The sequence below is a fragment of the Poromitra crassiceps genome, assembly GCF_964638095.1.
Source record: "Poromitra crassiceps genome assembly, chromosome: 5".
Classification (NCBI taxonomy): domain Eukaryota; kingdom Metazoa; phylum Chordata; class Actinopteri; order Beryciformes; family Melamphaidae; genus Poromitra; species Poromitra crassiceps.
The window spans coordinates 38,884,790-38,912,169 of NC_139642.1; the positions used below are offsets into that span (position 1 = coordinate 38,884,790).

Consider the following 27,380-nt stretch of genomic DNA (forward strand, 5'->3'; position numbering starts at 1 on the left):
GGAATGATCGTGTTAAAAGCAGAACTATAGTCAATAAAAAGCATTCTAACATAAGATTTACTTTTGTCTAGGTGCTTGTAGACGGAGTTCAAGGCTAAAGAGATGGCGTCCTCGACAGATCTGTTTTTTCTATAGGCAAACTGCCAGGGGTCAAGAGAAGGAGGATTCTGATGCTTAATGTAGTCCAGCACTAGACGCTCTAGACATTTCATGAGCACTGAGGTGAGGGCAATAGGCCTGTAATCATTGTGACATGTAACAGGTGTTTTCTTAGGTACCGGGACTACAATAGATTCTTTAAAACTCCTAGGGACAATACGACGTTGCAGTGACATGTTAAAAAGGTCTGTGAGCATGGGGGCAAGCTGCTCGGAGCAGGATCTTGCGACCCGGGGGGGAATGCTGTCCGGTCCAGCGGCCTTCCTGACTTTGGTCCTAGACAGGACCTTCCTGGACCTCATGTACTGATACAGTCAGCCCAGACAGATCACTGGGGTTAGAGGGCGTGAAGACAGGAGGCTCAGTGTTCATGGCATCAAACCTGGAGTAAAAATTGTTCAGAACATCTGGGGGTGAGGGGTCGTCACAGGCTGTGATGGCCAGGCTCCTGGGTTTGTATGAGGTGACAGAGCTCAGGCCCTGCCACATACGTCGAGGGTCGTTCTCCTTGAAGTGGCCTTCAATCAGGTCTCCATAGGAGCGCTTGGCAGCTTTTATTGACCGCTCCAGCGAGTATCTTGCTAGCTTATAGCGTGTGGCGTCCCCGGATTTAAAAGCGTTAGCGCGTTCAGTTAATTTGACTCTGACGTCGGGGTTGAGCCATGGATTCTGGTTGGGATGTTGCTTGATCATTTTGCGCGGGGCGCAGGAGTCGATGCAGAAGTTGATATATGAAAACAACAGAGTCGCAATATTGATCCAAGTCCTCAGATTTAAAAACATTCCAGTCAGTCGAGTCGAAAAACCCCTTCAGGTAAGTTTGTGGTAAAGGTTTGATTGGATTTGATTTTGACTTGATTAGGATCCCCATTAGCTGATACAGAAACATCAGCTACTCTTCCTCAGAACATTATGACAAAGAATAAACCAGCAATACAAACATTGACAAAGAAATTGTATAAATAAATAAGTACATTTATGAAATACTAAGTCAGAAGATCAAATGTGAACAAAGCATATGACAGAAGAAAACGACACACAACAAGAAGTAAAATAAATACATATTAATAATAATAAAAAAAAAAATGAAATTATAATAATAAGTCAGCAATACCCAAAGACCTGATGCGAACAACCATGCTTGCTTCACTTTTTTTTTTTTTGCTTTATTCTGAGATTTAGAATATGACCTGAAAGGGAGTTCCATTCAACCATAGTTCTATACAGCACTGCAGGTTGTTTAGAATTTGTTTTGGTTTTTGCAATTTTGTAGTTACCACTGGTGGCATGTCTGGTGTGGTACTGTGTGTGCATTAGAGGTAAGTGTGAGCTGCCTACTATACAAACAGGGATTTTGAATACATTAACCCTCCCCCCATGGAAAAAAGTATATAGTTATGCTTTAGTCTTAGCTGACAAAGACTGTGTTGCACAGTTGATTTCACTACTGTTGACAAAATGTGGTATTGTAAGTTGCTTTGGATAAAAGCCTCTGCTAAATGACGTAATGTAATGTAATGCTTTTAACCTCTCATCAACTTTCAACCAGAAGAGGTGGCCATGCGCATTTTTGATGTTAACTCTCAGTGTACACCGAAGGGCAAGCATGCATATGTCTTGCATTTGAGAAGCTTCCGCTAAAGAAAACCTGTGATCTATTAGTTAGGTGTTAGGGAACCAATTTAGTTTAATATTAGGGTCAGACTTTGGTATTGATATGGTTCATTCAACTGCATTCACACTAGAAAACTTTGAGTTGGGAATTGAACCTCCACAACTACTGCCTATTTCTAGTCATGTCTGGGTGGGGAAATGAATTAAGTTTTTGTGCACAGAGAACTTTATTTGCACCTTATTACATTGAGTTAATTTCATGAAATTCCGTGAGACCATGCATGAGCCTTACCTTTGCCATGATATCAGCATAAGACATGTACAGGTGGTCAACTTCAAGTTTACTGTATTGAGACAACAGAACAGAAATCACGGTGAGTCTTACTGAGGAACAGCTCCCAAAAGTCAATCTTAAAGGAAGCGGCAGGAGAGGCTCTTACGTATTTTCTGTGAGAGCAGTGCGACTGAAATGAAGAATCAGCTGATGGAGGGGGTCAGGCTTTGTCTCTGTCTCCTCTTCCTCTTCCTCCTCTGCCTCCATGGCATGCTAATTATTGGAGGACAGCGTAAACTCAGCAATAAGTGCAGAATATGCCGTGGAGAATATGCCACAGAGAGGTCAGGGGAGAATGACTTACCGATAAGTCGTCAATCATCTTGTCCTCAAACAAGTAACCCTCATTCTCTAACCAGTTGCGCTTGTATCCATCCAAGAACATGTTGGACCCCCTGTGCCTGAGAGGAGAGGTCATTCACTCTTACTGCATGTGGTTCTTGTGTTTGCTTTTAATGGGAGTATAGAGTAGATCATGTTTGTGTATGGAGTATGAAGAGAGTTAATACCTGGGGATGTTGTACAGGGGGGTCATCCTGAAACAGGCCACCACCGCCCTGCGGCGCTGTTTAGAGAGCAGCTTGTGCCACACCATCTTCTTGGACTTGAAGGGATGCTCCGTCTGAGGGAACAAACAACTCACATGTCTTCTACTGGATGAAACCCTTTCTGTGCATATATATATATATATATATATATATATATATATGTGTGTGTGTGTGTGTGTGTGTGTGTGTGTGTGTGTGTGTGTGTGTGTGTGTGTGTGTGGTTTTGCCTTTTAGCTTCCTTTGTGTTATTGTACCTTGTTGTTTTAACATTTTATTTGCAGAGTAGACCTAGGAACAGGTGCTGCAGACTAGCAGTTGGTATAAGCACCATGATAATACAGTAGCATCGGGCAACTGATCCTTTGCCTTTGGACATTTTGTTCACGGTCATTGTTCATCAGTCTATGTATTCTGTACCGTCCCTTGAAATAAATCATAAATAAATCAATTTGTATTTATTCATGCAGGAAAGTTGACCGAGTATGTCAGGCCGTTTTTAGCAACACCCTGCTTCACATTGACATATACACATTCCCACCTGGGATGTGCTCAGTACAACAAGTCACTGAGCAGATCCACTGCCGTATTTTAGGGCTAAAGCTGCAACTTTGCATTTTGGTGAGCAAAATGGCAGCAGGAAGTAAAGTTTGATCTGAGATGTGAACTTCCAGCTTTCTCTGGACGGTGCACACACACACACACACACACACACACACACACAGACACACACAAACACACACACAGTTTAGGAGATTTAGTTTAGTTTTAGTTCTATTTGATTTATTCCCCCCCCCCATAAAATGCATTGCTCAGGGGCACATTGATAGTAGTCTCGGCTCCCAGACGTTTGGTGAGCTGCGCCACCAAACGTCTGGGAATTTCACTGTCAGAAACTGTCTGTCCGAGCCCGGCGAGAACCGCCGGCAGCAGACACGCCTACATTTATTATTAGAATTTTATTTGGTAGCGTTAATGCCATTTATCATAGTCCTAACACAGAGCATGAAGCTGATATGCTCCAAACAAAATTTATAGCTGTGGTTTATTTTACAATCATTTTTCCTACCCGGAAGTGGTCTGCTTGCTACTGTGTGAAGGCATCAGCAGGCTCTGTAACGTTAGCCTCGGGAGTCGGGTTTATCGCTGGGGGAAAGACCTCTAGCCGCCGGGGCCGGATGAAACACGTCCTATTAACAGGTTATGTTTGTTTCTAAGTGATTACGGTAATATGTTTCTCCGCAAATGCGACGATGTTTTGCGAGACACCGGTTCTGCATGAGAACTGCCCCCAGAAAGCAGGCCCGCCCACAACACTCATGATCGGTTCTCCGATCGGTTCTCCGATTGCAGCTCCACCTAACGTTATGCAAAGATTTAAATAAAGTAATATTCTCAGTCTTACAGGAGTGAAACGGATTAAGACTGAGGGCTGAGTCTACATTGATAGTAATTATTGAGGTAGAAGAGGGTGTTTTTTACTGTACTTTCCCCGCCAACATTTTCGCAGCAGGTCCAGGGATTCAACCCAACGAATTTCAGGACACAAGTCCATTTCTCTAACAATTACGCAACCACTGGCCACCAAAGTATGTGTACAGCTTGTATAGTAGTAACGAGTGCTTGCATACAGAACACCAGGCCATTATTGAAAATAAGAATTTGTTCTTAATTAACTTGCCTGATTAAATAAAGGTTGATGATGATGATGAGTGTGTGTATACTCACCACCTCAATGTGGTAAAGGACAGCAGACACCTCCTGTACCCTTTTCACCACCTTTTCAGGATCTTCGGCATCCTCAGCCTTCCCGGACATCTCCTTATACAGAGACATCTGCCAGCGCATCGCAGGGTCTTCCACCTGGAGCCAGGGGTCAGATACTCAGTGATACTGTATGCAGAGATATTTACATGTCTTTAAATCTTTAAAACCTTTACGAAAGCCATCTCACCTTGCCCTGCAGATGCAGATTGTTCTGCAAGAACTCCCTCACCTCCTCATCGGTGTCTTTCTGTAAGGGAAGAAGACATTCATAATCCATTCATTCATTTAAGACGTTAAAAGATTATATATAGTTCAGTAGAGAATCGCAACATATGTTTGGGGGTTTTAGGCTGTTGAACCTGGGTCAATCTTATTCTACAAGTAAAAGCTTTTTATATAAGAAAATGATTCAAAATGTAATTCTTTATGCAGAAATGAATAATTTAAACAAACTAATTTATTGACCCCTATCATGTAATTGGCTTTTAATGCAAAGATCAAGAATCTATGAAAAACTATCTCCCATAATGTGCTTGCTTCTCCATGTTCACAGTACCAGCGAGTATCTGATCTTGGCAATATTGATGAGCTCCTGGTCTGCAGGAGAGCACATGTTGAGGCCGATGGGGAGCAACTTCTTTAGCGCCGCTACAATGAGGGAGGTCTGCACTGAGTAGCGGTCTCCCCGTTTCTTCTTCTTGGTACGCTCCTGCCCCGAGTCGCCAGACTGTGGAGAGAATGGAAAGGTCAGACTAATGCGTCAATCCATCACTGGATGGTCTCCCTGACATATTCAAACTTACCTTTTTGGGTTTAAGGTAGCCAAAGGCAAGTATAAAATGTGAGGCAAAAGTACTTCTAACATAAATCATAATTGGACATTGATTAAAAAAAAAGATGGCAAGAGAAACCCCTTCCATGTTCATACCAGCTACTGAGTAATACTACTACTACTGCGCAAAACCACAACATGCTGAACATAAAAGTGAATCACTTACAAAGATGAGAGTTAAACAGATCTACTGTACAACTACTACAGCAATTTATTCTCCCAAAGCCTTTCAGTATCAAAAGTGCAGCTTGTTCTGGTCTTTCAGTTGCTTTGTTTGCTGCGTCAGCTACAGGAGTTACACAAAATGCAGCCTCACTGTTAGTAGTGCAGTGGCCAGATGGGGCACATCCCATCCTTTGCACAGCACACAGAACAGCACAAGTCTATGGGGTCAGCTCCATCGCCCTGGAGCTCTTCTCACACACTCCGGTCCTGAGGCTGCCAATGCTGATTACTGACTGTTGTCTGGCCCTACAGCACCCCCTCTGTCCTGTGTGTGTGTGTGTGTGTGTGTGTGTGTGTGTGTGTGTGTGTGTGTGTGTGTGTGTGTGTGTGTGTGTGTGTAGTAGTCTTCAGGTCACTATATCTGGAGTCCGAGTCGAGTCTCAAGTCCCCAGTGTCCGAGTCTGAGTCCAGAGTCCGACTCACCAAAGAAGAGTTTGAGTCTGGACTGACTGAACATGAGTATGAAGCCACATGTAGGTGGAACACATGTACCTGCCCGTGCCCTTGCATATAATTGAATAATGTCACAGTATTAATATAGCTATCAATATATTGTGCCAATTGTGTGTGTGTGTGTGTGTGCGTGTGTGTGTGTGTGTGTGTGTGTGTGTGTGTGTGTGTGTGTGTGTGTGTGTGTGTGTGTGTGTGTGTGTGTGTGTGTGTGTGTGTGTGTGTGTGTGCACGTGTGTGTGTTCGTGTCGTTGAGCAGAGCGAGGCGTTGTAATGATCAGGTAACAGAAGCTCACTACAGTAATGCCCATATGACAGCCAAGGAGAGGAGGTTTTCTCAGTCAGCAGTCTTACTATCTATCTTACAGCAACCATGTGAAACATCAATCAAACACTGATTAGATATTCAATGATTCAATAATTTAATGGTGTCAATGAATTAGACATGGAGGAACAATTCGAGTAAGTATGTAAGTATGATGAGGGCTATCCAGGGATGTCAAGCTAACTTTGATTCCCCGAGAAACGGGACTAGCTAGGTATGCTAATAATGAAGGAAGTCGATCTAAAGATGACAGATGGTATTAACCTGACGCTGCCACATGGGGGCGGTAGCCTCAGGTTAAGATGGTATGGCTTTTGGGTGTAAACATGGAGTGGAAAGAAAAGCCAATGGGGGTCATGGAAAAAGAGAAGGGCGATTAAGAGTTCCCCAGAGCAGGAATCTTTACCACCAAAGCTGAAAGAAATCCAAGCGTCAACAACCAGATTACGACATTGCAGACGGGACAGTAGCATGGGCTCCATATTGTATCCAACAAAGGACCATCTAAAGACAAACTTTGTTTATTAATCAAACAAAACAAATAGGGTGATGGCACTCGGCTGCAACTTCAAATCAGATACGCAACCGCTCAACCCAGTGCCATGAAACCTCTCACACCACTACAATCTACAGCAAAGAGCTTTCATCAAGCCGCTCAAGACCCCTACTGTCACACACACACACACACACACGCACGCACACGCACACACACACACACACACACACACACACACACGCAGACAAACACAATCACCGCTAACATACACACAACCACACCTGTCACTCTAGTACAATCATAAAAAATCCCACTTGAAGACAACATTCTTACATCTATACGTTGTTTCAGCTGAATTTGTACAGTATATCATTTCAACAGTATCACTAGAATTGTGCAAAAACATGTTATTACTGTACCAGTGTGTATTCTATGTGTGTGAATGTAAGTGTGTATTTAACCTGTGTGTGTGTGTGTGTGTGTGTGTGTGTGTGTGTGTGTGTGTGTGTGTGTGTGTGTGTGTGTGTGTGTGTGTGCGCGCGTGCGTGTGTGTGTGCGAGCGTGGGTGTGTGTGTGTGGGTGGGGGTGTGTGTGTGTGTGTGTGTGTGTGTGTGTGTGTGTCTGTGTGTGTGTGTGTGTGTGTGTGTGTGTGTGTGTGTGTGTGTGTGTGTGTGTGTGTGTGTGAAAACTGGGGTCTGTGTGTGAGGTGTTCTAGTGCAGTAGTCCTAGGGAGAGCTTGATGAAATGCCTCCCCAGTAGGCAGGGTGCCATGGGGTGCCATGCGATCAGCACAGCGCTCGTGCACAAACACAATCTAACCTCTCCATCTCCGCCGCCCTAGACGCCCAGCGTCCAACCCCCGACACAGGACATAAGGAGAAAACACAGTTAGCAACACTCCTACTGCCGGCTAACGACTGCAGACAGTCGCTTACTCTGCTGCTCCAGGCCTTCACAAACGTCCTGCAAGGGGACGTATTAATTAATAACTAATCTTTTTAACTTTATCTTTTTTATTACATTGTACTCATTTAGCTGATGCTCTGATCCAGAGCAATTTACACTGTGTGTAAGCGTAAACTCCTCAATCAGTAACTTTACAAGCAACCAATAGACAATAGACACCAAAATATTCCTGTAACTCTAAAGCCCAAGTTATGCTTCCACGCTCGACACTTTTGAAACAGTCAATCGACAGATATGACGTCTTTAGCGACAGAAAAAAAGTGTCTCTGGTCAGTCGTCTCCATGGTAACTGCAGTTAACCTTTCCCCGAAGCATAAATTAAACACGTCGTGTGACTCTTGCATTTCTGTCAAGTGACACTTGACAAAAGTGTCGAGCAACGAAGCATGAATTGATCAAATTAAAATAGAGAAGTAGAAGGAAAATAATGAAGAGCTGAGGAGGGATGCGGAGCTGCTTTTTCCTTTTTCAGTCTTATTGGTGTAACCTCTCCGCAGCATTTCCCTGCTAGGAACGGGAGGTGTTAGTGAATTATTCATTATTAGAGTTTAGTGTCTTAATGTGTTACAGCTTAACCTATGTAGTAAGTATTTTATAAAACATCTTATTCAACAATGAGTGGGCTATGTTTATTTGACGATATGTCTGTTTGTCCACTCTCACCTTGCTCATCTTGCTCTTACTGTCAGCGGTGAGGAAGGACATGTTGTTGATCTCGTTCATCACCACGAAGTTCTGCTCCTCTCTCTTGAAGTTCTGTAATGGATAATGAGAGGAATGTGCTTGATAGCCGAGGAGCAAGCCAACTTCAGTGAGAGAAAAATAGACGAGGAGCAAGCCAACTTCAGCAAGAGAAAAAGAGACGTCTAGCAGAGCAAGAAAGAAAATGAGAGAAAACCACAAAGAGAGAGTAAAACAGGACACTCACGTGAGATTTGGACCAGAAGATGAAGACCTCTCCCACCATCCTGAAGAGTTCCTCTGCATCTGGGTCTGGACAGGTCAACCACCTCGCCCTGAACGACGACAGATATGGATTAACTCAGTACAAATACAACTACAGTACAACATGTAGCATCATGTGTGTGCTTAACATGTATAAAGCCCAAGACAGTGCCTGAGCATATAATTGATTTGATTTCAATTGATTTGGTTTGATTTATCTGCACAATAAAACAACAACAAAAAACAAGGCAACAAATGAAACTGATTGTGCAGGTGAGATAAAAACCCTTGGAGGGTTATAAAGGTATCTCACCTAAATAAATAATACAATAATTAAATAAATAAAAAATGTTTTACAAAGTAAGCATTATAATAAAACAACAACAACAAAAAAACAACAAAAAAACACAACACAACATCACACAAGATAAAAAGTAAAAATAAAGTATAATAATAATAATAATAATAATAATAATAATAATAATAATAATAATAATAATAATAATAAAACAAGATAGCAAATTAATGTAATGTGACAATAGAGATCAGCCAACATCAAGTGCAGCATTTACACCACCAGTCTGAAATCTGAAAAAGAATATGTTCATGTGGAGTACAAAGAAATCAGGAGTTGTTTTAATTTAGATTTAAATGTGAGAGAGGGAGAAATATTTGCCAGCTTTTGTTGTGAATTCCACAACTCCACACCACAGTACTTAAGCAGAGACTGTCCCCTAGTGGTGAGATTCTTAGGCAAATGTAGATGATTAGCTTGCCAGGTATTATATTGATGGACTTCTGAATTCAGCATGAAATAATTCTTGAAAGACTCTGGCAACAGATCTCTCCTACATCTGGTCTTGTAAACAAAAATACAACTTTGAAGAGTATTAATACAGTATCATAAATTGATAACACCTTTAATTTTTGAAATAGTGGCATAATATACACTACTAATGATGATACTTGATACTAATGATGCCCGCCCTTTTTTGAAAAACTGACATCACCCACGGCTAAGTGATCCCTCTGATTTGTTGGGGTTGAGTATCACTTTAATACTTCTAACATTACTACTACTACTAGTAGTAGTACTACACATAGTAGTAGTAATACTACTGACAAATTGACAAATTGTGATAGTGTAAGTCGCTTTGGACAAAAGCGTCTGCTAAATGACATAATGTAATGTAATGTAATGTACTGTAGTAATAATAATAATTGTAATAATTGCAATAAATACATGCATAAAGAAAGAAAAAAATAAGTAATAAATACATAAATAGGACTTCCAGCAAACAAATTACCATCACTACTAGTACTGCTAGTGCTAGTATGACCTCAACTATAGCCACCCTCAATGTGTTTCATCACATGAAATCCCAAATACTATTATTACTACTACTACTACTACTACTACCACTGCAACAACAACAAAAATGATACAAAAATCAAAGTTGGGCAAGGCACTGAACAACTACTTGTAATCACTCTGGAGAATAGTAGTAGCTAAATTGTAAATGATAATAATAACACTAGATGGCTTTAAACAATAGCAAAATGTGCAGTGGCCGTTTGGATGTCAGGTTTTGTCTACCTGTTGTTGTCCACGTAGCGGATGAGCAGGGGGTAAAGGGCGTACAGGTCTCGACACAACACAGCGAACTCGTCTCTGATGGTCCCGTCTTCACTGTCCACCTCCGACTTGCCCTCCATGCGCAGCTGCTCCTCCTCGGCAACCACCTTCCCGGAGCGCTTCTTCAGTTTCTCCATGGTGGGGATGAAGTGGGACTTCAGCATCTCCGGCAGTGCTCTGCTCACAATGGGCTGAGCGAACACTGGACATGGGGCACACAGAAATCAATGGTAATGGACATGTTATAAAGGCGCAAGGATTCAATCTAAAATGAGATGTACAACATGTAGAAAGAGTTTTGTCTGTGCTCAAAAAACTATTGTTGGCATGTTGGCAAGACCATAATGATAGCTGCTTCTCCTACCAGAACTTTTACTCAACTACTATATTACTCTTGTTAACTACGTCGTGCACCGATTGGACCGTCAATTCCTAAAGCCTATTTAACACTCCTCCTATTCGTGTATATACTGTATATTGGACTGCACTTGCAATTTTTTTGATTTTGTCTTTTATATATCTTCTTTTGTCTTCTGAATAATATATTGATGCAGTATGACCGCTACGCTGCATACTTACACTAAGCCAAATTCCTCATAATCTTTACATATTGTGGCAATAAAAATTATTCTTATTCTGATATCCAAGCAACATGTTTGATTCACAAACTGATCTAATAGCCTACAGAACCACAGAGGCTAATTGGCTTTATATCACGAATCTCCTTCTAACCAAGGCTCGCATCATCATGGACGTCTATTGGAGAATTGACTGTGCATAAATAATGGTGAACAATAACAACCTATCAAAAGAGAGATACTTGAAAAATAATGTACTGTAGGTCCATCCAGTAATGTTATGAGTAAGAACCATTGTAGCTGTTCATTGCCACTATCGCCCAAAAGCTGTGGCCCACGACAGCTGCCCCACTGTGTTGCGCCACATGAAAGCCGTTGATTGCCTCATTGTGAAATCCCTGCTCACTGACCTGCCAGTCTCTTCATCCAGGAGGCCTCGTCTATACCCAGGTTGTTGACCACGATCTTCATGATGCTACCCAGCAGCTGGTTGAGCTGCTCGGAGGTGACGGAGGTGCAGATCTGGCCGTCCAGGTCGGGGAAGTTCTCTAGGCCTCTCTCCCACCAGCGGGGCAGGTAGTTACACAGCATGGGCAGGGTGATCTCAATCACATGGGGCATCTCAGTGTAGCGAGCCCCAGACTCGGACAGGTCGCTGATCTCCTTCATTAGGACCTCCAGCTCTGGGATGTCGGGGCACAGCTCCTCCACTTGGCTGGGAAGACCCAGAACTGAAGGACAAGAAAAACAAACAGAGGCAGAGAGGGAACGCTGCATTATTAACACACGCTTAATATTTTTAATCTCATTAAATATGTGTGGTGTTGTGTTGGGGAGGAAAGCAAGACAGAATGCTAAAACCCACTGGTTCTCTCTCTGGGTGTCTTGGTGGTGTAAACAGAGAATGTGTTGAACTCGTTAAGCGATGGCTCGAGGAAGGCGACTGGCATCGCAGCTGCCAAATGGGCCAAACATTCGCCCAAAGCTGGTCGCTGTCTGCACAGGAGAAAACCACAAAAACTCTCTCACAAAAAGCCAACGCACAATCAAAGACACAAAGTACACACCAATGCATCAATCAAATCCCATAGTTATGTAAAGTGGGGTAGGAAACTAACATTTCTATTAGCAACAGTGGGTTAATGGGTTAAATCCCATTCACCAGCTAAGTTCAGTATTTTACCAGACAACTGCACTTTTAGAACAGAACACGACACCAAATGATGGTTGGTTACATACCAAATTGCCTGGCAAAGTGCCTAGTGACAACAACAGTAAAAACACCACCCCTGCTGGACAGTCGATTCATTTTGACCTATGTTCATACTGTAGACTCAGAGGTATCTACTCACTTCTCTACATGCGGGGTCTTGACAGAGCCCAAAGAGTAGATACTGCACATGATACGATAGCAGGATATCTGCAAGTCGTCCGCTGAGGATGCAGAGGAGAGAGGCAAAACGTTAGCGATGAGTCATTCCTCTGGGTCAATGACTCAAGGAACAGTGACAGGCCAGAAATAAAATGCTGAGACATGAATTCAGGGGAGAGAAGCACGTCACTCACTGATGACGTCGTCTCCAAACTGGTGCTGAGCGATGTGGTCGAACAGTGAGGTGAGGACCGGCAGCAGGGCAATGGTGGTGTAGTTGATGTTCTGCGACACACCTTTTACCTGCAGCACACACAGATAGTTAGAGATCTCAATTCAAGGAAGTTGAGTGAAAAACAGCTCGACGTGAAATGCCAGAGGCCGTTTCTGACCTGGTTGCGACTGGAAACTTTGCCCAGCTTCAGATTCTCCACCATCTTCTCAATGTCGTCTGCAGCGCTCTCAAAGAACTGACGCAAGCCAGCCTTCACAATCTCAGGGCCTGATTTCATCACAGTCCTTGGAGAGAGGGAGGTAAAAGAATAGGCGAACAATTAAATACATCACTTCAGTTTCCACTATCATAGAGTGCTCGAGTAGATACCCCTTTGGACGTGATGTGAACAGATGGTGGATACCTGGCATCCAGTGATCGTGATAGGATGTGCAGACAATTAACCACCGCACCTGCATCCGTTCCTGAAAAGCACAAAAAATGTATTATAACAGCTGTCCCATGAATCCAATTTCGACAAGAGGTGTATCAATTTACTGTCACGGTCAGATTCATTCAGAATACAAGGAGTTAATTATAATGCATCTGTATTGAAAAAAGCAAACATAGCATACAGTTATGGTAGAGTATGTTAGGAAACATTGTCCAAAACCAGTACAACAATTGTCCAAAACCAATGCAACAAGATGAACCATTCATGTTTACTTATCACAGCCATATTATGTAATTGATATAACTCAAATAGTTGATTACAGTACAGTTATTTGTAAGTGTAATGTAATTTGACACTTGTGTGGTATTTCCGCTTGGAATAAACTTGCTCCTTAATTGCAATACCCGTGCTTCTCCATTTGAATTGGATCCATTGTAAGTGGCGAATCGGCGATGACATTTTGACTATCGTGATCACATGGTACTGGTGAGCGGGGGGAACGGACTCAATGTGAAGTGCCTGCCAGTGTCCAGGGACCATCAGTTACATAAGGGTGACTGAATCTATGAACTATTACATACACATGGTGGTGAATGAGGAGGAGAATGAGGATAAAGCAAATACTGCCTCAAATCAGCCAGGCTCTGAACACATCAGGGAGCTGCAGTACAGTACTGTAGCATCTGTGGCTGCCTGACACCGTTGCAAACACTCATGCTCAAATCACTCTCTGCAGTTTGTGAGTGACAATCTGAGATGCTTTCCAGGCTGAAAAAGCTCACAGACAACCAGGAGAACACCGGGCTGCAGAAAAAAACACCAAAGCAGAGCAGAAGCAGAGCTAAAGAGAGAGACGCATTAGAAAGGGGAGGGTGGGGTTCAGCATGAAAACAGGAAGAGGAGAGAGAAGAAGACAGAGACACAGAGATGGTGACAGGGCAAAAACGCCACCATGCAGGTTCCTTACCAAAAAGTGATACTCTCTGTCTCACCAAAGCAGCCAACTTACAGAAGATACTGAAGGGAGGAGGAGAAAATAGGAGAGGGAGGATGGGAGGGGAAACAGGGCAGGAAGGATGTTTGAAGTGACACCAAAGCAAAAGGGAATTAAGGGAATATTGCATAAGACAAAGAGAGAGATGAAGAGACATGGAAAAGGGGATAGGGAGAGGAAAGAGGACAGACACAATCACACGCAAAGTACTGTGCTACATGATAGAGTGTAGGCCAAATTATTCAGAGAACAATAGTCTTTTGAATAGAACTTCTTTTTTTCAGAAGCGCTGAAGTGCAACCTACCTTGCAATCATCTCCTTCTCCTTGTTGGAGGAATGCCCTCCACTACCCAAGACTTTAGCGGGAGTAGAGAGGAAGTAGAGGCAGTGGTTCTTGAAGTACTGATTTATCAGTGGCAAGAGAATCTGTAGATAACAACGAAAGTCTGAATAATCATTGCAGAAGTGGATTTTTGTTTTTGCAAGTGTCAGTCAAAAAGTGTTGGCAACGGCAAAAAAAACATGAAAGGAGCAAATAAAAACACATAGTATTCATAGCTGAAAGAATCCTTTTTATTTCAAGTTCATAATGAGCCCCGTGTTTCACTCAAGCCTGATGGCACTATAAGCATTGCTCATAATGATGATCTTGCAATGAAAAGGATGATTATGCAACAATTTAGTTGTATGTCATTATAACCATAAATTTGCAGACTTTTTTTTTTACCCCAGTAACTAATCATTATTGGAGATTCAGTTAGTTCCAGAGACACACAATCACACCACTGGTGCCCATCATCATGGGCTGAAGAGAGGTACAGTGAGCAGGGAAACCGGCTTTCAATCGGAGGACCAGGGTTCAAACCTGGTGCCAAACATTTCGGCAAGAATCTGCCCTGTCGAATTGTCTTTGGGCAAGACTCTGCGAAAAAGAGAACTGAAGTAAGCATCAAATAACTCACCTTGGCAAAGAATTTGATCTCCTTTTCATGCGGCGATTTCTCCACTCTACCACTGCTAACCACAGCCTCTGTTAATAAATGTCCCCAGAAAAGGTCAGTCCTCAGTCAAAAGGTGCTACATTATAAATTGTGCTGCGCCAATCAGAAGCCTAGTCTAAGTCCCTTAGGTCACAATACCAAGATGGGCGATGAATTCCTGGGCAATGTCCATCCATTTGAGAAGCTTCTGGAGGAAGCCGTAGGCAAAACGCTTCTCAATGGAGGAAATGTCCTGCTCCATGTCCTTCAGACCCCTGGGGAAGGAGAAAAGAGGGAATATAAGGATACAGAGGAAACACAGTAGATCCTAACTGAAATGTTTGTCAGCTGCGTGAGGTCTAGCAGTGGCCTCGTGTTTACCTTGTCACAGCAAATCCGTTGAGCTGGAGGAATTTGAGCAAGTCCTGGGCCTTCTCTCTGTCCCTGGCCTTCTCCTTAGCCGTCAGGGTGTCATAAGGCACGAGCAAGGGGTGGGTGCCACCGCCTATGAGGAGCACATGTCATTTTCCGAATCAATGGATTGGAACGGAACGGAACCGGATGTATGATGGAAACCCCTCTTACCTTTAGCCTGTAGCTCCATCTTCTTCTTCCGGCCCCAGGTGTTGTGGTAGTTCTCAGCCAGCTGCTCAGCCATAGACTGCAGAGAGAGGGTGGGACAATGTAGTTGAAATCAATCTGCCGAGCTCATGTCTAATCCAAATATTGTACCTATCAGTGCTGTGAAAGATTGTTGCATACCTGCAGCTCTCTGGAGAGGCCCATTCCTGTGATGTCGATTGGCTGAGGGTTGTAGCCGTGGCTGGGGTCATAAGTGGCCTGCAGACACAAACATAGATCAGTGGCTATGGGGTTATGGGACCTCCAGGGGGTTCCAGGGGATCCCCAGAAAAAAGAGGATTAGTTTATTTCCTAAAAGTTAGCCCAGCAGGAGAATGCATAATATGACTGAATTTATAGACAGTTCCGCACTAAATCATATCTAACTTTAGAAATCTTGTCAGATGATGTTACTTGGGATATTTTTACGAGGGAGCCTGTGGTCTAATATGTACTGTATCTGTTTGGGAGTCTTTGACATGAAAATGTTTGGGAATCCCTGATATCGAGTGAGAAAAGATGATAATGCATTGCTTAAGTATGCAATGTGAGACTGTTAGAGGTAGAGGTACGGTACGGTACATCTGATTTTTCTCTCTACCCATTTCTGTAGTCCTGGAGGACAAGCTGAGTCCTATATTTAGTATTTTTTCCCAATTATGAATAATATTTGGTCTTGGCAAATTACAGATGACCAATTAAGGAATAGCCCTTTAAGCCACTTTAGACCAGTAGCATCCTTTCCATTGTGCCTGATTGGGCAGCACAAATTCAGCAGAATACTCTCTCCTGTACCTGCGCAGTTTGGGAGATCTTGCGAGGGGCGGCCGTCTTCTGTACTTCTGCCTCCCCGTCCCTGGCTTTCTCCAGTGTCCACTCCCACGCCAGCATGGCTTTGACGGATTCTTTGATGGGCCAGCGATAGATCTCCTTGTCCTGAGCCACGGGGAGAAAAGGATTTAAAAGATAGCGGCAGATTAGCAGGAACTCAGACTAACAAAAGACATGATGGAAGCTCATTACCTTTTCAGAGAAGGTCTTGTATGGCCGGAGCATTGGATGGGTCTTGGCATTCTCATCCAAAACTTCTCCATAGGTCCAGTTGTTCTGAATCTGAAAATGTATATTGCTCAGACATTCATTAAACAGTACTGGTGGTTTAAAATATGAAATAGGGAATTGGTTTATTTCAGATGATGGACATTTTCCATAACTGACCTTTTCAAAGGCCCATTTGTCATGAGTGTGCTCTGCAAACTTGTTGATCAAGGCATCCAGTCTTTCTGGGATTATGGTGCTGTGAATGAACAAACCCCAAATTTAACACTGCACACATTATGAATATATGATAAACTACTCAGAAACACTTAACTTTGGAATGCCTTCACTAAGGTGTAATAACCTGCAGATTAACCTATAGAAAAAATATTGCAAGTACGCAGAGTAATGCTCAGTATATTGTAGCATTCATAGCTTATATTGTATAATTCTATTCTATTCTAGGGAACCAGTTTAGTGCAGCTCACTAATGAAAGGTTCCGAATGTATAGTGTATTTAATATATTATATATTGTTGTTTATTTGTAAGTACATTATATATTAAGGAAATTACTTACACAGTATTACTGTGTATCATTATGTACTTACAGTAATCTTCCATAGGTTAATAACTATAAGGATACTGGAAAGTGTCACCAACTATTTTGGTACTATTCTTGTATTTTTCTCCCAGTGCTCACTTGGTGGTCTCCACTGGTTTTGGATCAAAGTTGCCCTCAGCATCTACAGAAGCCTTTTTCTCAGTGACAGAGTAGCTGGCGTCCACATAGTCAGGAGGGATGGCTCCTCCTATAGCACAAATGCAGGGCATGGCGATCTTGAAGAGATCTGCATCAAATTTCTAGAATTGAGACGAGGTCAGACAGATCAGGTTAATAATGCTGAAACCTTGATCCTTGTGATAACAGTATTAATACTATGTTGCCACCAACAGATCCAGCTCTCACCTTGTGTCCCAGAGATTCAAAGATGCCCCAGAAGAGTTTACGTGAAAGATGCAGCTCCTCCTCTGAGGTCACACCGAAGTTTGCCCAGCCGTTAGGCAAACAGTAGTACTTCCAGCAACGCTCGTAGTGATTGGTCAACAGCTGAAACAAGTTAAAAAGAGGGGAATAATGAGAAAAATATTGATATACTGTATATAAATTTGTCAATGTGGGCAATGTTTGTCTGTTTACATTTTTGTGCCAGCCACAGCTATGCCGTTTTACGTGCGATCGAGCTGAAACTTTCAGGGGGTGTAAAGAGCACCCGTGCGGGTGACCTGACCGAGCTGCTTATTCGACGCGCAGTGGGCGAGCTGCGTATGCGAGATGCCTAGTACAGTATACTGTAGCACATATTTCTAATTTAATAATCAAATAGTCAAATAGTTAAATAGTAGTATAAAATAGTATAAAAATCTGGTCACTTGCCATATTGAATTCATGTGGACAAATGTAAGTTCAGATCTTTTTAAATAAAATAAAATAAAATAAAATTCAAACCTTAAGAGGCATCTTGGCATATTCATTGAGGATAGGCACATCAAATACCAGCCTTCTAAGCAGATGCTGCAGCATGGAGGGACGAAGGTTCCTGTGAATGTGCAGAGTAAATATCCCTGTATATAAGCACCATTGCTGAAGCTATATCACTCATTGATACTGATAGATTATGAATCAGATAATCAATATGCTTCTGAAGTGCTGTGGATGAGATTCTATGACTGACCTGCAGAGGGACATGAGGCACTCCTCAATGACGTCCCTCTGGGCCTTGGTGAGGGCTCGGCCACGGGACAGGCGATAGATGGTGTGCAGCATGGAGTCGATCATGATGGCGCGGTGATCTGAGCCGGCAAACAACGGGGCGCACTTGGTGAGCAGAGGCAACACAGCCGAACACAGGTAGCGGTTCAGCGCCAAGGCCATTTCAGTCGTACTGAATGCCACCTATAGTCAGGAGGAAGACAGTAATATTACTGTTAACTTACACCGAAAGCTGGGCAATGTATTTCTTTAATCAGAGAATAACATCAACGTAAAGGTATAGATTTCTAGAATGCATCTGGAATGACAGAAGTGGGGTGACTCTCTCCATTTCACACTGTATTCGTAGTCTGTCTGCCCGCTCACCGTGTCCAGGGAGGCGGAAGCCCTCATGTCAGGCAGGAAGCCCACCTCCAGCACATGGAGCAAGAAGTCCTGGTTGTCAATACCGTACACTCTGTCCAGGAACAGCACCATGGAGGCCTTGTGGTCCGGCACAAAGTTGGCCGACATCTTGGGCTCAATAATGTGACCATCTGGAGTTAGGATGAAAAAAGAACAAGGCTAGGTCGGAACCTAGCATATGGCCAGTGCGATAAAGCGTTCACGAGCATCGGCACTCAAATCGGCACGCAAATTGGACTGGACAAAGCCAGATATAGGGCGCTGGCCAAAAGACATATATAATAATATCACCTAAAAACACATAGACCAGGGTTCCCAACCTTTTCCAACTCCAGGCCAGATAATGCGTTCTTAGAGCACTTTTTTATTTTAATGATAAAAGGAGCTGTCCATCAGCACCACACAGAAATCAGAAACTAAAAGTGAGAGGCTGGCTGCAAATAGGCTAATTCAAGAATAATTGATTACAAATGAAATAACGGTATCATTCAACAATGGAAAATTCATTCTCATGCATAATAATAATACATCCCCCCTCCCCCCAAATAAAATTGTAATGTTTTGCAAATGATTTGGTGGCCCACTTGCAATACCTTCGCAGCCCACCAGTGGGCCTCCTCTGACAGGTTGGGAATGGCTGACATAGAGGATACTCACATTTTTTCCCATGCTTTTTTTTTGTTTTGTTGTTGTAATATGTCGATACCTGTTCCATTGAATCTAACCTTTGCCGTAGGCGGGGATCTGCACCGGCAGGCTGATGACTCCCACCAGGTCCTCTATGGGCACCAGAGACCTCAGGATGGCCCGGATCCTTAGAGCTTCACCCTTGCCTGCTTGGATCAGCTGCAGACATGGACATGTACAGTAAGACATGTGAGACATGTAGATAAGCTCTATGTCTAACATAACTACAGCTCCACCATCACATACCGCTGTTCCTTGAGGCTTAAGAGAAATCAATGGTGTGATAAAGCCATTCCACTCACATGCGCCTCAGGAGCACAGCGGCCCAGCAGATCAATGAGGGCCGAGTAGAAGGACATGATGGCATTTCCCAGATGGATGCGGTTCTCCTCCTGCTGTTCCTCACCACCAAACCTGTCAATCAGGAAATGAGGATCACAAACATACTGGCATGGCAAAACAAATTGTTGGATTCGTTCGGTATGAATTTTTTATCATATTTCTTTGAATGAAAACTATGTCTTGAAATGAAATGAATGAAAACTATGCCTTTACAGTTGATAGTTTTTACATTTCAAGCATCACATAATGTACTGCATATACTGTATTGTGCCACCACTTACATGAAGCGCCTATCTTTTTTGACAGTAGGCCCATCCCTAGCGGGATCCTCGGAGATCTTGATGGCCTCCTCGATGGCAGCCAGCAGACCGTTGCCTCCCTCTCCTCTCAGCGCCGGCCCGAAACACTCGGGGCGACGAATGAGCAGACGCACCACAACGTTGGCATTCTCTTCCACGCTCTCTCCTGTGAGAAGAAGGAGTGCAGGTATTAATGACAATTATTACTCACCGCACAAAAGCAAATAGGTAAATCACTATGTGACGCGGCTGACCGTTGACAAAGACGGCAAAGCGCAGGAAATCCAGGTATCGCTCTCCTCCGCCGGGGTTCCAGCCGATGTCAGGATAGCCCTTAGCTAGCAGCATGGGGCACATCTGAAGTCCACAGCCTGCTAGGTAGGTCACCACCTACATCACCATGGATATAAGGGAAAGACCAAGAGACGTAATGAGTTAACCTGGCCCTTGTGACCGTTCTGGCATTTTTTTCTTATGGTTATTTCTATTTTCTCAAACCATTTCCAGTTCCTGCTCCTGCAGAGCCAAGGCCAGCTCATTGTTGTCAATGCAGGAGGCGGCAGCCACATCCAGAGGGGTGGAACCCCGCATGCCTGCACAACCAATACAAATGCATTCAGCCTCTATTTGTTTTTCAACACATACTGTACAACCAGTGAGCGGTCAAGGTCCCACTGGTCTGACTGGACAGCGTGGCTGACACTGACCGAGGCCGATGCCACTGTTCTGCAGCAGGTAGCTGAGATGGTCAAACATGGAGCGCTGGTTCTGACGGCTGATACGGCAGAAGTAACACAGGAAACGACAGCAGTTCGTCACCATTTGGGGGAATCGAATCTCCTGGAGAGGGGAAGTGAAAACAGCCATCAGATACTCTGTGTCTGCTATGGGCTGCCCTGTCTTCAGCGCAAGTTGGCACAAGGTATCAACGGTACACGCACTTGTGAATGAAGGAAAGTGGTTGAAAGGTGCCTCAAGTAAAGGAAGGAATGATTTATTGAATGCATGAATGAATGAATGAATTTAAGTCATTAAAACTTTATTCATTATATATATACTTTATTTATAAGGGAAGAAATGTCTTTGCTCTTGTTTTTTAGATTACCGTACATTAAAAACCCCATTAGCTTTTTAATCACTACTTTGATGTTTTATCACATTCACGTCATTAGCCTTCTCTCATTGGATTGGATTGGATTTATTTGAGAATTTAAAAAAGATATGTATACATCTCCTTCCAGCAAGAATACATACAATTAAAAATCATCGAGGTTAAAAACACAATAAAGCCAAAAGGCTTATTTCCATTGTGGACCTCCTCTCTCATCCCTGGTTATATTGTTCTACAATAAAAGGTACACTGAAAATCAGGACAGTTACCTTGGAGTCTCCTCCTCCGCCCAATACATTGACCATCACCTCCATGACAGTTTCATGCATACCAAGGGCTCTCATCAAATTCGGGTGTTGGTAGAACACTTTGTTGTTCATGATATTCCTGGGGAAGGGGGACGCAAGATTTCAGAATCACAGTTTCACATGAAGTAGGATGAATACAGTAAACATTACTGACTCAATACAAGATAGTTACACATTGACATTCTAGAGCAGGATGAAATGTCACAGGACCTGACATATCTTACTAATAGAGCTAGGCCTTTGCATGCTCAGTTGATGGATTGTGTTCATGTGGGTCGCCGCTTCCCCACCGCCCTATTATATTAGTAAGGTCCTGTGACATTTCATCCTGCTCTAGAATGTCAATGTTACGGCTCTTTGTCAGGGGATTTTCTCCTCTCCTAGGCTCTGTCACTGACAAATGTTTTCCCTCTATCTACACTTCGGTCACTAGACATTACTTACTTTAGCTGGGCACTGAAATGAAGACGGTTTTCGAACGAGGTGGGGGGCTAGTAGTAGCCCACACTTTTTGTATAAAATCCACTTTTTTGCACTTGAAAGCATGTATCCATTTGAATGGCCATCTTCTACTCACTGCTGTCACCTACATGCAATACACCACTACACTGCTACACCAATGTAGCATAAACGACAGCTGCCCAAAATACAATATCACAGAAAATGTAAGTAACCGTAAGACTAACATCAACTGATTTCTTTCTTTTCATGCTCTCCTAATTATATCAGAGCCAAAGATAACAACAGTGCAAATTGGCTGCGATCACACATATTAACCCGACACCGACCCGATGCTCTGGATCATAAGCCGCTCTTCCTCTGGGCCCATCTGAACGATGAGCAGTGAGCGGATCTGTCCCAAGCACTCCAGCAGGTCCATGGTGTCCTGGACTGACACAGCACTGATGACGTAGGCCTTGGGCAGTGCTCGGATCAGCTCCCCCAGCCCGTCATACTGCCTGTGGAGCAGGCTGAACATCAGGCGCACCAGCCCCGGGCTCTGGATGAACGACTCCTGCGCCCAATGGATCATCGTGTGGGAGATCAGTTCCTGAAGGCTGCCTTGGTGGAGGGAACACAGAGCGGTATGTCTATTATAGAGTTTGACCGATTGGGATTTTTGATGGACGATGCCAACAGTTTTGGATTGAATCTGCTCATATTTTGTCCCAATATTCAATTCAATATGTTTAAATTCCCCCAAATCACCAAATTCAGTCTTTCCCCACAGAATGTTATGCTTGGCAGGGTGGAAAACTCATTGAGTCCACAGGACACTCAAACTAATGCTAATGCTAATGCTTTTAGATGTGTTGCAGGCAGAGTGATTGTTCTCCCCAATTTTACAGGACTTGGCCAATTAATTGCACCTGCTGTCCCGGTCATTGCTCCACTCCATCTGCCGATCTGGGTAGAGCCATAACTACCACATGCTTCCTCCAATTTATGTGCAGTCATCAGCTGCTTCTTTTCACCTGACAGCAAGGAGTTTCACCGGCAGGATGTAGCGCGTGGGAAGATCACGCTATTCCCCCCAGTTCCCCTCACCCCGAACAGGCACCTCGATTGACCAGAGGAGGCACTAGTGCAGCGACCAGGACTCATACCCCACTGGCTTCCCACCCAGAAAAGGCGGCCAAATGTGCCTCTAGGAACGACTGATCAACCCGGAAGTACCGCTGCCGGTAATTGAACCCAGGTCTCCGCAGTAGTAGGCGAGTGCTTTCACCTCTACATTACCCAGACACCCCACAGAGAAGAATATTATGAGAGGTAAATATTAGAGTTACATTTTTATGACATATAAGCCAGTCAATCAAATCTGTCAGATATTTGACAGTGAGCCTGACAGAGTGATAGGCCCAATTCCAATTCACCCCCTTACTGACTCACCCCCTTAGAGGCGCGTTCACGTGAAGGGAGTGAGGGTTTAGGGATGTCCCACGCTGAAATCGCAAAGTGAATGAGGGCTCGGAGTGAGCCCTTTCTGCCCCCTTACCGTAAGGGAGCAGCTGTGGCCACTTACGGAAAGGGAATTGCCCACAATGCATAGCGTTGTGACGTATAAAACGGGGAAGGCTGCAAATATCTGTCAAAAAAATAAAAGAACACACGCGCGAAACGAACGCGGTGTTTGCGAGTGCGCTGGAATGCCTTAATTGACAATGAAACATTACATTAATATGGATTTCAGATTAGACAAAAATATTATATCAGAGGAATGCAAGTAGTTATTTTACACAATCCTAGAATAATCATCGATCATTTCTACAATTGCAATCCACAACTTTTTTGATGAATGAGAAATAGTTTTACCGAATCTGTATTGTACAGTATTGACATTGTGTATAATGTTGGGTGACATGTCATTATTACGCTTATTTTAATTATAATTCCACATGTTGCAGATTGCAGATTTTGCAGTATAGGCTACATTTATTTTTAAATGACCTGTTGTCCACTCTGTAGAGCCAGAGCCTGGATGAGAACAGACTCATCAGGGAGTCTATCCCTCAAACGCCTTAGGCGTCTTGACAATAAACAATATATAGCGAGCCCCAAACCTGCCAGAGTCAACATCAGTGCAAAGGGCTCTGCTGTCCCAATCCTCCTATTTATCCAATGTGGATCCCTTCCACACTTGATGACTCAACCACTTTCAGATGGCGGCCATTAGAGGGAGTGAGGGTGCAGGGATTGAGTCTTTAGGGGGCGGATTGGAATTGGGCCATAGTCTTACTGGGTTTCACTTCCTCCTCGGCCTCTGGCTCCTCCTCCTTCTTCTTGCGGAAGGTCTTGACCTTGTCCACCAGACTGATGAGCCTGCCCTTCAGTGAGGTGTCCACCTCCTCCTCCTCTGTCTCCTCCTCAATATGGATACCTATGTGCAGAAAAGGAATTTCAAGGATTAATATTAACGTCCACAGTCAATCCACAGAGTGGTGAGAAAGAGCAGATGACGGGTCCTTACCACAGTGAAGCAGAGTGTCCTTGTGGAACTCTGTCAGAGTGTCCCGGACCTCCTCAGGTACGGGGGAGTCTTCGTCGTCATGCTTGAAGTTGGTCAGCAAAATAACCTTGAAGAGGAACACATTAGGACATCTTTATCAGCACAACTTATCTTTTTTTCTGCTCCTTCCTTTCTCTTGGTAAGAGACATTTCCGTAAGCCTCTCTGGGTTTCTTTTCTTTCTCAATTTCTTGTGCATTCTTGTGTCCTCGATCATGCTTTTAGCATAATATTTAATGGCTGAAGCACAATTTCAAAATGAAAGGACAAGAGGCTCATAAAGGTCTCAGAAGTTGACTTGCCAACCGAGCCAGCATGAGGATAGTGGTCTGGCTGATGAGAAGGAATGGCAACGACTTGGAAGCAGAATGAATGGTACTAGAGTCTATAGTAGAGCCAGTTGAATCAGCTGGGAAAACATCAGAATATCTCAATCAATTGTGCAACGTCACACATACAGCCCATTTCAACCTGTAAAGATGTGTTCACTCTGAGACAGCTTAAGAAGGACATTCTCCACAAGGACACAAACAGTGACTTGGCATTGATAGATCAGATAAGATGCGTAAGATAAACCAAACGTAAACTTAAATTTCAGCCCCAATACTACATATTTGGTGGGTATGAAGTAGGTTACTGGTGAAAAGTACCTGGTCCTGCGGTGGGGAGCGGAACTCGCGAGTCTTGCGTGCAGTCTCAGCAGCGCTCATGGTGAAGGCTCTCATCAGAGCTGCGTAGCGCACGCGCTGGTTGCTCTGAATATCGGCGACAAACTGGTCCGAATACGCCACAATGGCCTCCACTCTGTGTCGCAGCTCACAGTCGCAGAAATACTGCAACAGTGTGCACATCTGAGAGAGGGGGAGTAAGAGAGGAGCAAAAGGTTAAGATGTGTAAGAATAGAAAATATTCTGCAAAGGTGTCTAGATGCAGAATTGATGGCAGATAGAAGATGGTTTATGAATGTGAAAGTGACCTGCAGTTTGACAGACTCTGGCAGCTTCATCTGGAGCAAGCCTTCCTCCAGACCTTCCTCTTCTTCTTTCGCTTCTACCTCGACTGCTTCTGCCTCCTTCTCCTCCTCCACCTTCTCTCCGCCCACTTTGACTGCCTTGGCCTCTCCCCCCTCCTCCTTAGGCTCCGCCCCCTCCTCCTCTCCTTTCTCCACATCTTTCAGTTCCCCCTCTTCCTCTTCACCCACTCCTTCATCCTCCAGCTCGGCCTCAGATGCCTCCTCATCCTCTTTCTCCTTCACCTCCCCACTTTCTTCTTTGCCGGCTACCTCCTCCTCTGCTTTCTCTCCCTCCTCCGCCACCTTCTTTGGACCGAAGACACTGGGGTCGATCATCTTGAGGATATGCATGGTGTCCTCGTCGTTGAAGATGCCCATAATGAGCAGCGTGCTGATGAGCTTCAGGATGGGCACGAAGTGGAACTCCACGCTGCCCCCTACTGGATCCCGCATGGCCTGACTGCCATCCAGCACAGCCTCTGTCAACATGCTGATGGCCTTGGTCTTCAGCTCCTGAGGGGGGAGAGAATAGGATGGGTTCATATACAAATTAAGAAACAATCCCTCGCTAGTAGGCATGGGATTTGCTTAACTCCTTATATGATTTGACAAGCGATATGGAGTTCACAATTCAATACAACCATGATATGATGTAATAAATAAACTAAACATCAGCAAAGGCTGACATTGCAGAATTATGTTTATTTCCGAGCCACAAATGCTCCTAGCATTGTTGTTGGCTTGCTAGAATGTAAAAAACAATAAAAAAAAGTTATTACAAAATGCTAATAATACAATTTGAATAGAGAGCTTGTGAAATTGTGATGGGCAAGCTGTCTCATTTATGATTACCACTGTACAGCAGCATAAACTATAGCTAATACCGCGATTAATTTTTCTGGCCAACAACACTACGTATTGTCATATTTTTGTAGTGCAATATATTAAATTCGATATACAGTCCCATCCCTATTCTCTAGCCTTTTACTGTACCTGCAGCGGCAAGACAGGACTGAGGGTGTACAGGTCAGGGTCCGTGCCCACAAAGTTGATGGATGAGAAATGCAGCTTGGGCCGTAAGCAGGTGGTGAGGCCAACTCCGGGCAGCGAGTGGGCCTTCTCCGCATCGGGATAGAGCTTGATGCTGAGCGTCTCCTTGGTCATGGGCACGATGAACTCCTTGTTGGTGCCCAGGCGCGCCCGCTTAGCAGACTCCAGGTGGATGCTGATGAGCAGGTCGTAGTAGCCGCTGCGGAGCGGTCCGGGCAGGTAGGTGTTCTCGATGGCGTAGAACAGCTGAGACTCGTCCACGTGGCTGCACAGGGCGTGGGCCACACGGTTGTTGCCCAGTGCACACACAGCGCAGTAGAGCATGAGGGTGTGGTAGTGGAACTTCATCAGATCCAGACGCTCTGACAGCTCCAGTATGTCAATACACCTGAGGAAGAGAGGCAGACCCATGGGTCAGTATTGATAAGATAACATTGCCCTACTAAGTCCTGGAGTGCCTGCAGTGTTTACTGTCTCTAACCTGTTCTCCTCTGGAATGTGAAGGGCCATCATGATGAGAGGCTCGGTGCACTCCACACTCCAGCCCAGCCTCTCGCTCACTTTGCCCACCTCTGGGTTGAGGAAGTGGTTGGGCATACGACTCCAGATGACTGGGGTCAGCATCTGGATGTCCAGCCGGGGAGGACACTGAGGCACCGGGTTGGTACGCTCACTGCGGAACATGGCTGCTGAGATGGGCATGATGTTCTAATATGAGAGAGAGAGGGGGGGGGGTGTAGGGGGTGGAAAGTAATTACAGAGTCTGCAATTGAAAGTGGGATAAAGGAAAAAGCACTGGAAATATAAAGAACAGTCTGCAAGAGAACAGGCATATGGAA

The 27,380-nt window shown here is 44.1% G+C and overlaps 1 protein-coding gene across 1 annotated transcript in view; it reads right to left on the reverse strand.

Moving 5' to 3' along the window:
• The window catches only part of ryr1b (ryanodine receptor 1b (skeletal)), a 129,163-nt gene that overhangs the window by 40,579 nt on the left and 61,204 nt on the right, over positions 1 to 27,380 (reverse strand). Inside the window, exons 35-79 of the mRNA XM_083636928.1 lie at positions 27,023 to 27,249; positions 26,485 to 26,929; positions 25,456 to 26,004; positions 25,130 to 25,330; positions 24,442 to 24,547; positions 24,211 to 24,351; positions 22,259 to 22,532; positions 21,432 to 21,549; positions 20,759 to 20,891; positions 20,550 to 20,644; positions 20,306 to 20,441; positions 20,034 to 20,217; positions 19,713 to 19,824; positions 19,449 to 19,569; positions 18,685 to 18,854; positions 18,281 to 18,501; positions 18,055 to 18,145; positions 17,515 to 17,655; positions 17,248 to 17,408; positions 16,727 to 16,805; positions 16,532 to 16,621; positions 16,304 to 16,444; positions 15,650 to 15,727; positions 15,473 to 15,548; positions 15,269 to 15,392; positions 15,047 to 15,162; positions 14,870 to 14,937; positions 14,212 to 14,333; positions 13,880 to 13,929; positions 12,883 to 12,943; positions 12,637 to 12,763; positions 12,439 to 12,547; positions 12,225 to 12,306; positions 11,738 to 11,868; positions 11,283 to 11,603; positions 10,256 to 10,496; positions 8,642 to 8,729; positions 8,371 to 8,469; positions 4,976 to 5,146; positions 4,607 to 4,666; positions 4,381 to 4,515; positions 2,617 to 2,729; positions 2,412 to 2,508; positions 2,214 to 2,320; positions 2,066 to 2,117 (exon numbers count right to left, since the gene is read on the reverse strand). Of these exons, the coding sequence (XP_083493054.1) occupies positions 2,066 to 2,117; positions 2,214 to 2,320; positions 2,412 to 2,508; positions 2,617 to 2,729; positions 4,381 to 4,515; positions 4,607 to 4,666; positions 4,976 to 5,146; positions 8,371 to 8,469; positions 8,642 to 8,729; positions 10,256 to 10,496; positions 11,283 to 11,603; positions 11,738 to 11,868; positions 12,225 to 12,306; positions 12,439 to 12,547; positions 12,637 to 12,763; positions 12,883 to 12,943; positions 13,880 to 13,929; positions 14,212 to 14,333; positions 14,870 to 14,937; positions 15,047 to 15,162; positions 15,269 to 15,392; positions 15,473 to 15,548; positions 15,650 to 15,727; positions 16,304 to 16,444; positions 16,532 to 16,621; positions 16,727 to 16,805; positions 17,248 to 17,408; positions 17,515 to 17,655; positions 18,055 to 18,145; positions 18,281 to 18,501; positions 18,685 to 18,854; positions 19,449 to 19,569; positions 19,713 to 19,824; positions 20,034 to 20,217; positions 20,306 to 20,441; positions 20,550 to 20,644; positions 20,759 to 20,891; positions 21,432 to 21,549; positions 22,259 to 22,532; positions 24,211 to 24,351; positions 24,442 to 24,547; positions 25,130 to 25,330; positions 25,456 to 26,004; positions 26,485 to 26,929; positions 27,023 to 27,249 (6,564 nt within the window). The remainder of the gene's footprint in view (positions 1 to 2,065; positions 2,118 to 2,213; positions 2,321 to 2,411; positions 2,509 to 2,616; positions 2,730 to 4,380; positions 4,516 to 4,606; positions 4,667 to 4,975; positions 5,147 to 8,370; positions 8,470 to 8,641; positions 8,730 to 10,255; positions 10,497 to 11,282; positions 11,604 to 11,737; positions 11,869 to 12,224; positions 12,307 to 12,438; positions 12,548 to 12,636; positions 12,764 to 12,882; positions 12,944 to 13,879; positions 13,930 to 14,211; positions 14,334 to 14,869; positions 14,938 to 15,046; positions 15,163 to 15,268; positions 15,393 to 15,472; positions 15,549 to 15,649; positions 15,728 to 16,303; positions 16,445 to 16,531; positions 16,622 to 16,726; positions 16,806 to 17,247; positions 17,409 to 17,514; positions 17,656 to 18,054; positions 18,146 to 18,280; positions 18,502 to 18,684; positions 18,855 to 19,448; positions 19,570 to 19,712; positions 19,825 to 20,033; positions 20,218 to 20,305; positions 20,442 to 20,549; positions 20,645 to 20,758; positions 20,892 to 21,431; positions 21,550 to 22,258; positions 22,533 to 24,210; positions 24,352 to 24,441; positions 24,548 to 25,129; positions 25,331 to 25,455; positions 26,005 to 26,484; positions 26,930 to 27,022; positions 27,250 to 27,380) is intronic.